Raw genomic sequence first — 11,440 nt, forward strand, 5'->3', positions numbered from 1 at the left:
GAAAACAAATTCAGTTGATCTTTGTTTCCAGAAAATGACAAGCCAATCGGAATCGGTTAGAAAAGATGAAGATCCCTCAACATTACCACAAGAATCTCCCAAATCTCTATTTCAAAATTGAAATGATCCCAAGCCAAAAGAGGAGACTCAAAACAGTGGAAATTTAATTCAAACTCCCAACCAGCCAAGTTGGTATAATTTCCCTAACAAACGTTACTGACAGTAATCAATAGTGCTCTGTTCAAAGCACATGGTTTAGTGAGTATCCTTGGCTACAATATGATGAAGAGAAAGGCTCTCTCTTCTATGTTTGTTCAAACCAGTATCAACGGTAACTTGGCAACTTTCAGAAACACTGCACACACATTTACATCCAATGTCTTTTCAAACTGGAAGAAAGCAGTCCTAAAATTCAAGGAACACCAAACTTCACAATGCCATAAACTTGCTGTTGACCGTGAGTTTGTTCTCCCAAAAACTAACTGCAACATTATTGATTAGTCCAACAGCAACTCACAAAAAGTCGGAACAAACTTTGCAGACACTGCAATGCCTTGCACGGCAAAGGATACCCATCCGAGAGAATGATGATCATCAATCTAACTTTATCCACCCACTTAATCTCAGTGTAAAAGTTGATAGTGTTTTAGAAAGTTGGCTGAAGGATGAAGAAGTACCGTACACAATTCACGATATTCAGAATGAAATAATCGCCCTAATGGAAAAAGAGGTAATCATGCAGAGACTTAGTGGGCAAAATAAAAAAAACTTCTTTTCAATAATGTGATGACGTTTTCAACCACTAGACCAGTGAAAACCTGGCTTCGTTCTCAATTGCACCAAGCACGTTTTATTCATTTGTCCATGCTAAACATTCACAAGACAAGACTGGATGGTATTTGCCTGGTATCAGTTGCCAATGCTTTGGTATCACTCAATGAAAATCACAAGATAAATTTTGGGAAATTCACAGTGGCCAATTTCCATTAACTATTGTGTTGAGATATAAGTGAGTGCCATTGCTACACTGAACTACTAATTCATAATGTTGAAATATGCCAGGGCAAAACTTATGGACTTCTTAAAATGCCATTTTACAGTTTTTATGAAATTTAGCTACTACTACCAGAGAAATTTTTAAGCAAGGGATCGCATCATAACATTTCAGACTGAATAGTAAACTACTGCCGTTAACGTTAATTCAATTCCTGTTCACTAGTTATTGAAAAAGGAAGAAAAAGGCATAAAAGTATTCACTAGAGTTTGAATCGTACTTGCTCTATTTAGTGATGAGAATTTACAAAGCTACAACCTTGTGACAAATCTGTCAGAAACTTTTCATGTTTATGTATTTTAAACATTTCTGCAGAGTTTCCTTCCTTTCCACACACGGGGAACTTGTGTAAAAGTGCAGGTCAGTGTACTAAGGCCGTGATACATCATGGAGGGCTGAGAAATATGTACAAGTTCACAAAACCTCCAAAATATTTATGTAAAACCTCTAAAAGTACCAGTCACTTTCTACTTTATCCAGGTTCATTTTTTTTAGAAATACACCATGTAGCAGAGATTGGGAAGGCCGTGCGCCATTCGCATATGGCGCATAAAGCTATGAAATAACACATTATGAAACCACCTACTGGGCCTGCAATGCGCCCTAGCTTGAAACAGCTAGTAAAACATACACTATTTTGTGGAGAGGATTTTCATTTGTGAAATTTTCAGTGTAATGACAAATAAACACGCGAGAAATCGGAATGCCTTTGCTGTTTAATCAACATTCAAAAAGCACTTGTTTTGTTTTAGTTCCCAGACCCCTTACTCGGACTCTGTTCATAAATGAGGTTCTTGCTCAATCCATGTGCTTTCTCTTTTTTAATGATAGAATTGGCTGATTCGAATACATTTTGCAGCTGTAATTAGCCAAATAATATGCCTCCGAAAGCAAAAGTTTCAAAAATAGAAGACTCAGATTGTTGCCGTTTTGCACTACGAATGCCAAGCATGCCACAACGAATTCTGATCCTGAAAACAACAATCAAGAGGAAGCTTCCAAGCCTTCTAGTTCTGAGGAATGGAAATAAATAAACGAAAAAATTTTGGTTAACGTTTCATTAACTATTAGAGAGCTACAGGTGTGTTATCAGGGCTTCAAATAATTTCCCAGCTGGCGCCAGTCAAATTGTCCTGTCAAACCTATTTTTGCTCAGACCTATCCCATTTTTGACTGGACAAACATCAATTACATCTTATCGCTATAAAAGTGCCCCCCTCACCCCCTACACATGATGTTTAAATATGAAACATGTACATTTTCAAAGCATTTATTGTACATGAGCATCGACCTCAATGTAGAAAAAGTGGAACGCATGGTACAGCAAATTCAGTATCCCATTTGTGCGAAAATTTGCAATGATAGCCAGAAATTTTATGACAATTACGAATCATTTATTCAAAGCTCTTGGTCTGGTAGTTAAGTATCCACCTTTGTGCGAAAATTTGCAACGATAGCCGGAAATTTTATGACTATTACAAATCATTTATTCAAAGTTCTTGGTCTGGTAGTTAAGTATCTGCCTTTTTTCTCTCCTTTTTCACAAACACCAGTAATATTGAACCTTTAAATATTTAAAACTTGAAACTCTAAATTTTTCCCTTACCAGTGTAAACAACCTGACAAATTGTCTGGCCATCTAAGGATTTGACCAGACAAAACCTATTTTTCACCAGACAGTCTGTTGACCGGTCATTATTTGAAGCCCTGGTTTATGTACAGTTCATGCATAGCTCAAGTTTTAAATTGTAAATGCAACATTACTTGTCACTCTAAATCTAAAACTGAGCATGTCTCAGTGATGTTGATGTCAGACTACTCAGTGTGTTAAGTTTAATCAGTTCCAGTTCAGAATGCATAGTTTAACCTCAGTAGGTTATATAATGAGTTAGCTATATTCTGCTACTGTACACTTCAACCTGGCTTGAAGTCCAGTAAAACATATGAAACAACAGCAATCAAGAATTACGTATTGTTTGTCAAAATTTTTTAATGCCCCATTTATTTACCCTAATGGCCCTAACTTTTTATAAATGGCCCATAACTTTTTAATGCCATGGGCCATAGGCTTATTTGCCTGTTTTACCTTCCCAATCCCTGATGGAGAATGCTAAAAATTCCATTTCCCAGCCTCTAGATTTAAAAATTTTCTGAGGGAGGATGTCCCCAGACCACCCTACAAACTCGCGCCTCCATCGATCGTTCTCAATTCCCACCCCAACCCCTGCTCAGGTAACTTGAAAACCCGAGACTGTCCGTTTCTCGGAGCATTAACGTATTACACTCTCAGATAACTGTCTGTGCGTATTTTCACTCCAGCTTTGTGTCTATATAACATGCTTAGTTGCCCAGAGTACTTTACAGTTGAAGTCGAAATAAACCGCGCGAAAAACAAACTGGCAGCGAGTAAGTTCACCCCTGCAAAAAAAGAAACAACCTACTGCACACTATACTAACTCTGCAGCTCTACGAATGCTTTCGCTGTAAACCACAAGTCAGCTTTTAATTCACCACGAAAGTTCAGTATTGTATGTCTAAGCCAAAAGATGAACACAAAAATTCCCATTGCAGAGAAGGAATTGCATGGAATAAAAACAGCCGAGACATTTGTACACAAACATTACACTTACCATTTTGTTGATATGAAAGTGAAGCATTTGAGAACATGTACTCTCTGTCGACTTTTCCAGGAGTGAAAAAAAGTTGAAGTTAACCCCTTTTCCCCGCAGACCTGCAGTGCGCTGCAAAATCGCTACAGAAACAAAACCGACTTGGCTTACGCCATCGTGTCACGTGATGTCCAAGGCCCGTTTTTCGGTCCCGAAGGCCGGTCCCGAAAAGTTTTCGCACCCGGAAACCCATGGCAAAACTGGCAAAATCTCAAACCTTATGATTACTGAGCTGTTTTATTCTCTCATTCTTAATATGAACTGAGGCTCTCTTCAAACAAGAAATTTCAGGCCTACGCACCTCCCTGTTCTGAGATATTATTAATTAAAAACCCGAAAAGTTTTCGGGGCTTTCCACAAATGGAGTTGGAACGGACAGCCGTCTCGTGGATTGCAGATCAAACACTGTATTGTGACAAATATTGTTAATAGTTTAAACCAGATTTTTTAGCTTTTCGCGTTGTTTGAAAACTTTTATATCGTAATAAGAGAAACTGCCTAAATTATTCCATTAAAATAAAAACAACAATGGTCTAGATAGCAGCAGACATGTAAAGATTTTAAGGAAAACGACCACTTTTTTAAGTTTAAAAAACATGTTTCGACAGAACTTCTGTCATCTTCAGTTGAATGAATGATTACAAAGCAAGTTGAATAATAAGTAGGCAAAAATGCTAATTAAGACAAATAGTAACAACAGAACGTGAAAAGGTGTAAATTAAAAGGATAATTTTAGATTTACATGGTGTAATTGCTGATTGAGGCAAGGTAGTTCTTTTTGAATATGGATAGCCTCCTTTATCTTGAGTTGAAAGCTGGTAGTGGCGTGATCTAAAATATGAAAGCAGTCTATTGAACACAATGAGCGACAACGTTCAGAATTCTGAAAATGTTTGAAGATGTGAGAGGCCCTATCAACGGCTAAGTGCTCACGTACGCGTGTGGAAAAATGTCGGGAGGTTTCGCCGACATAACAGGCATTACAGCCCGCACATGTAAACTTATAAACTACACGTGAACGAAGCCCGCCGGGGATAGGATCTTTCACACCAAAAAGGTTACCTATCTTAAAGGAAGAAAAAACTAATTTGATGTCTAAATCATTACAATAGCGTTTGATTAAGTGCCGAATCTTCTTCTGAGTGATGACAGAAAAATGGCCTATGTACGGCAGCTTAAAGTAAAACGTGAGCGAGGTGGTAAGGGGGTAGCCCCGGGGACAATGATTGCTATGGGCCCCAGTGATGTAACGGTTAACCACTTTTTCAATTAAGTGGGCAGGGAAAAGGTTCTTTTTGAGAATTTCAGTAAGCTTGGTTATATCCTCGTGTAACCCCAACCAAGTGTTGTTGATCTTGTAGGCCCTGTCAACAAGAGTCCTAATGAGACCTACTTTGTATGAGTACGAGGTGAAGCTAAAATAATTAGTTAATAACCCAGTAAAGGTTTTCTTACGGTAAACCCTAGTTAGGAAGGAATTAGTGTCACTATTATCAATAAGAACATCTAGAAAGGGTAATTTGCGATTAAGTTCTTTTTCCATAGTAAACCTTATGTTGGGGTGCCTAGAGTTAATGTAGTCAAAAAATATAACAGCATCGTGCTCCGAGTGAAATAAACAAAAAGTGTCGTCAACATACCTACGATAAAATAAAATTTTAGAGCATTGAAAATTTTCCAACCATAGTTTTTCATGATGTCCCATAAAAAGATTGGCTAATACGGGAGCAAGGGGAGACCCCATGGCCACACCGTCAATTTGGTCATAGAAAGAACCGTTAAATAAGAAATGGGTCTGGGCGGTGGCTACAGTGAAAAGGCTTCTAAGTTCCGGTTTACTTAACTTAAGGTCAGGATTGCCCTCGGAAATGTAATTGACCGCCAGGTCAATACATTCCTCAAGAGGTATGTTAGTAAAGAGACTTTCCACATCGAAGGAAACCATAAATTTACCAAACATAGATAAAGATTGAATGTCCTGTACAAAAGTAAAAGTGTCTGTAGCACAGTGTTCAGTTGGGATGTGCGGCGCCAAAAGATTGCATAGATATTTGGCCAGGTTATAATTGTAGGTTCCAATAGAAGACACGATGGGGCGAAATGGCGGAGTTGAGTTGGGTCCAAAATCCTTGTGCATTTTGGGGAGTCCATAAATTCTTGCTGGTTGAGAGCCTTTGGGATAGATGTTTTCGTACACTTCGTTGGCAAGGTGACCATCTTTCTTCAACTTTCGGAGAAGTCGCTGCAGTCTACCTTCTCTCAGTAAAGTTGGATCTTCCTTGATTGGCCGGAATTTGGAAGTGTCATTGATGATCTTAAGGATACCTTGGTCGTAATCTGTTCGGTCCAAGACGACCACACCATTCCCTTTGTCTGGTTTTAAAATGACAATGTTTTTGTTCTTCTTTAGCTCCTTAAGAACTCTGAGTTTCTTGAGGTCAGCAGTCGTTGGACGGTATGAAGAGACATAAGAATGGGCTAAATGAGAAAGGTCTGCAACAAGTTTTCCTGCTTGCTTGGTGTCCCTCAAGTTCTTTGCCATGGTGTGATTGATAAGCTCAAAGCATGTGAAGACATCTGACTCGTTTATTTTTGGTGGACGGATGGAATGTGTTAATCCAAATTTGAGAATGTCGAGTTGTTCTGACGTGAGACTATGAGAGGAAATGTTAGTGACAGTCTCATTGGAGCTAAAAGGAAGAGAAGTGTTACGTGTGAGATTTTTGAGTTTCTTCTGGTGTGTCTTGATAAATTGAGCGGTTGCTTTCGTAACTTGGTGATGTAATGTGCGTTTGAGAATGTAGAAATCTACACTGTTCAGGATACTTTGAACACGATCACTTAGCTGGTCTCTTGTGTGGATCAATTTCCGATGTCCCCTTGAACGTTTAGCGATGGCACTTCTCAAAAGCTGTTTTCGGATGGTAATAGTGTCGTGTCGATTGGTGTTAGGAAGATTGAAGCTGAGAAACTTGGGAAAAACATTGAAGGACTGACAGTTGCGTAGGAAGTTTAAATCCAACTCGGCTTTGCGAGACTTGATCGAGATCTTCTCAAATTTTCGTAGATCAGCAATGTTGATGTGATCATACTTTTCTGCTATGTCGTTGATGATGTTTCCAAAAGGTCTAGATAGCAGCAGACATGTAAAGATTTTAAGGAAAACGACCACTTTTTTAAGTTTAAAAATTTTAAGGAAAACGACCACTTTTTTAAGTTTAAAAAACATGTTTCGACAGAACTTCTGCCATCTTCAGTCTGTGCTACAGACACTTTTACTTTTGTACAGGACATTCAATCTTTATCTATGTTTGGTAAATTTATGGTTTCCTTCGATGTGGAAAGTCTCTTTACTAACATACCTCTTGAGGAATGTATTGACCTGGCGGTCAATTACATTTCCGAGGGCAATCCTGACCTTAAGTTAAGTAAACCGGAACTTAGAAGCCTTTTCACTGTAGCCACCGCCCAGACCCATTTCTTATTTAACGGTTCTTTCTATGACCAAATTGACGGTGTGGCCATGGGGTCTCCCCTTGCTCCCGTATTAGCCAATCTTTTTATGGGACATCATGAAAAACTATGGTTGGAAAATTTTCAATGCTCTAAAATTTTATTTTATCGTAGGTATGTTGACGACACTTTTTGTTTATTTCACTCGGAGCACGATGCTGTTATATTTTTTGATTACATTAACTCTAGGCACCCCAACATAAGGTTTACTATGGAAAAAGAACTTAATCGCAAATTACCCTTTCTAGATGTTCTTATTGATAATAGTGACACTAATTCCTTCCTAACTAGGGTTTACCGTAAGAAAACCTTTACTGGGTTATTAACTAATTATTTTAGCTTCACCTCGTACTCATACAAAGTAGGTCTCATTAGGACTCTTGTTGACAGGGCCTACAAGATCAACAACACTTGGTTGGGGTTACACGAGGATATAACCAAGCTTACTGAAATTCTCAAAAAGAACCTTTTCCCTGCCCACTTAATTGAAAAAGTGGTTAACCGTTACATCACTGGGGCCCATAGCAATCATTGTCCCCGGGGCTACCCCCTTACCACCTCGCCCACGTTTTACTTTAAGCTGCCGTACATAGGCCATTTTTCTGTCATCACTCAGAAGAAGATTCGGCACTTAATCAAACGCTATTGTAATGATTTAGACATCAAATTAGTTTTTTCTTCCTTTAAGATAGGTAACCTTTTTGGTGTGAAAGACCCTATCCCCGGCGGGCTTCGTTCACGTGTAGTTTATAAGTTTACATGTGCGGGCTGTAATGCCTGTTATGTCGGCGAAACCTCCCGACATTTTTCCACACGCGTACGTGAGCACTTAGCCGTTGATAGGGCCTCTCACATCTTCAAACATTTTCAGAATTCTGAACGTTGTCGCTCATTGTGTTCAATAGACTGCTTTCATATTTTAGATCACGCCACTACCAGCTTTCAACTCAAGATAAAGGAGGCTATCCATATTCAAAAAGAACTACCTTGCCTCAATCAGCAATTACACCATGTAAATCTAAAATTATCCTTTTAATTTACACCTTTTCACGTTCTGTTGTAACTATTTGTCTTAATTAGCATTTTTGCCTACTTATTATTCAACTTGCTTTGTAATCATTCATTCAACTGAAAATGACAGAAGTTCTGTCGAAACATGTTTTTTAAACTTAAGGTTACAGTATACCTTCAGGGGTGTCTCGCGCGCAAGCGATATAGCGCGTGCAGTTTAAGCTGTAGATACCTAAACCCCTATATCAAATTAAAGCTTATGGAGCTGGCTATCAAACTATACCAAGAATTTTGAAAGAAAATGAATTGTCGAATTTTTCACGACCACTAAATGCGAGCGCCCGAATCACCTTTCGAAAGCTACAAGTCAAAGCGTATTTCGTTTTTCGCCAATTTAATTTTTTCCTCGATTTCAGGGCCCAAAGCGCTTAAAAAACGTGTCTGCGTTTTGGCATATTCAATTGCAGTAAAAAGTTACAGAACATTTTCGAAATAGGATTTAAAAAATGTGGAGGGATCGTACAAAAATCGCTCTCGAAGAAAAAGTATTTCGAAATTAACAATTCCCAGACACGCTTTTGTAGTTTATATGTTAAACTAGCCACTGTCAAAATTTAAGAGCAATTGAACAAATTCCCTTTGAGTTATAACTCTTTAAAGTGTTTGCTTCAAGTGAAAAAATTTATTCGAGAAAACAGCGCTGTGAAAAATTTTCTGCTTCGCAAACAAGCTCCGCCCACAAACGCCTTCAACTGGGTTCTCAGATAACTAAGCCAATCAGTGCAAGGAAAGTTTACTACCGTTAACCTCCTGGTGAAATTTACGCGCGAATCTCTAAAAAACTCTTGTGTTTCGCAATGCGCTCAAGGAACCGAAGGCAGAGAGATAATTTTTCTGTAGCTCGGTTTTTCTTGAAGCTGGTCTGGCAAAATGGGGAAGACTAAAAAGGATACGAACGCTAGGGTGGCTGAGCGAAGGAAACAAACAAAAGACAGCACGGAGAGCAACTGGCAACTGTGCATGGATAATATTTCAAATGGTCTCAATGAGTCCGACGATTCGTCGATATCGGACTCATCAGAAGAGTCTCTGTCAGCATCCCTGTTATTGCTGTCAAGTTCCGAAATTTTTACAGAACCTTTCTTTTCTCTTACCACGAATATTTGTCCGCCTTATACGATAACTATAGCTTCATCCGCCTGGCGAACTTTCGCTTCTTCACTCATTGATGTATTTTCATTCGTTCTTCGCTGTTTTCGCTTTTTCGAACCGGTCCATGGTTTAAACGTGGTCTATGTTTACTTATAACTTAATAGAGACACGCCTAATATCAAAAATGCTGGGTAGTCAGATCAACAATGCTGATCAACTGAGTAGTCAATTCGTGACATCCATATAGGTAATTCCCGCGAAAATCGTCTCGGTTGATTGCATACGCGCCATAGGGCTGTCAATCAAGAGGTAAACTTTTACTTCCGGTGAAAACGTAAAACCGCCATTTCTCCGCCAATATTTAGCCTTTTTCAAATTTTTTTTTCAGAAATTAGAGATTATTCTTCGACCTCTATTTTGACCCAAAAATCCAAATTTGAAGAAAATTGCCGACCCGAAGGTATACTGTAACCTTAAACTTCGAGGATTGTTGTTTTTGATTTTAAGGAAAACGACCACTTTTTTAAGGTTACAGTATACCTTCGGGTCGGCAATTTTCTTCAAATTTGGATTTTTGGGTCAAAATAGAGGTCGAAGAATAATCTCTAATTTCTGAAAAAAAAATTTGAAAAAGGCTAAATATTGGCGGAGAAATGGCGGTTTTACGTTTTCACCGGAAGTAAAAGTTTACCTCTTGATTGACAGCCCTATGGCGCGTATGCAATCAACCGAGACGATTTTCGCGGGAATTACCTATATGGATGTCACGAATTGACTACTCAGTTGATCAGCATTGTTGATCTGACTACCCAGCATTTTTGATATTAGGCGTGTCTCTATTAAGTTATAAGTAAACATAGACCACGTTTAAACCATGGACCGGTTCGAAAAAGCGAAAACAGCGAAGAACGAATGAAAATACATCAATGAGTGAAGAAGCGAAAGTTCGCCAGGCGGATGAAGCTATAGTTATCGTATAAGGCGGACAAATATTCGTGGTAAGAGAAAAGAAAGGTTCTGTAAAAATTTCGGAACTTGACAGCAATAACAGGGATGCTGACAGAGACTCTTCTGATGAGTCCGATATCGACGAATCGTCGGACTCATTGAGACCATTTGAAATATTATACATGCACAGTTGCCAGTTGCTCTCCGTGCTGTCTTTTGTTTGTTTCCTTCGCTCAGCCACCCTAGCGTTCGTATCCTTTTTAGTCTTCCCCATTTTGCCAGACCAGCTTCAAGAAAAACCGAGCTACAGAAAAATTATCTCTCTGCGTTCGGTTCCTTGAGCGCATTGCGAAACACAAGAGTTTTTTAGAGATTCGCGCGTAAATTTCACCGGGAGGTTAACGGTAGTAAACTTTCCCTGCACTGATTGGCTTAGTTATCTGAGAACCCAGTTGAAGGCGTTTGTGGGCGGAGCTTGTTTGCGAAGCAGAAAATTTTTCACAGCGCTGTTTTCTCGAATAAATTTTTTCACTTGAAGCAAACACTTTAAAGAGTTATAACTCAAAGGGAATTTGTTCAATTGCTCTTAAATTTTGACAGTGGCTAGTTTAACATATAAACTACAAAAGCGTGTCTGGGAATTGTTAATTTCGAAATACTTTTTCTTCGAGAGCGATTTTTGTACGATCCCTCCACATTTTTTAAATCCTATTTCGAAAATGTTCTGTAACTTTTTTATGCCAAAACGCAGACACTTGTTTTAAGCGCTTTGGGCCCTGAAACCGAGGAAAAAATTAAATTGGCGAAAAACGAAATACGCTTTGACTTGTAGCTTTCGAAAGGTGATTCGGGCGCTCGCATTTAGTGGTCGTGAAAAATTCGACAATTCATTTTCTTTCAAAATTCTTGGTATAGTTTGATAGCCAGCTCCATAAGCTTTAATTTGATATAGGGGTTTAGGTATCTACAGCTTAAACTGCACGCGCTACATCGCTTGCACGCGAGACACCCCTGAAGGTATACTGTAACCTTAAGGAAGTATTTTAATGTCACTAAAGAATATTTTTAGTACCCTGCAAGACAGAGATCACCC

General features: G+C 38.8%; 1 protein-coding gene across 1 annotated transcript; it reads right to left on the bottom strand.

Annotated features, from left to right (window-relative positions):
• Nucleotides 1–4,048: 4,048 nt before the first annotated feature.
• LOC145501445 (uncharacterized) lies at nt 4,049–6,974 on the bottom strand. The gene is made up of 3 exons (XM_081480921.1): nt 6,961–6,974; nt 5,563–6,851; nt 4,049–4,128 (listed from the first exon to the last, which is right to left on the bottom strand). The coding sequence occupies exons 1-3, from the start codon at nt 6,972–6,974 to the stop codon at nt 4,049–4,051; spliced, it is 1,383 nt and encodes a 460-aa protein (XP_081337047.1).
• Nucleotides 6,975–11,440: the final 4,466 nt, after the last annotated feature.

This window comes from Orbicella franksi, chromosome 10, assembly GCF_964199315.1.
Source record: "Orbicella franksi chromosome 10, jaOrbFran1.1, whole genome shotgun sequence".
NCBI classification, from domain to species: Eukaryota; Metazoa; Cnidaria; class Anthozoa; order Scleractinia; family Merulinidae; genus Orbicella; species Orbicella franksi.

What these genes read in the sequence shown, in the direction of transcription:
- LOC145501445 (XM_081480921.1), bottom strand. An exon ending in CAATCCTGACCTTAAGTTAA is followed by an intron (nt 4,129 to 5,562) that starts GTAAACCGGAAC and finishes GTCACAATACAG; the next exon opens with TGTTTGATCTGCAATCCACG.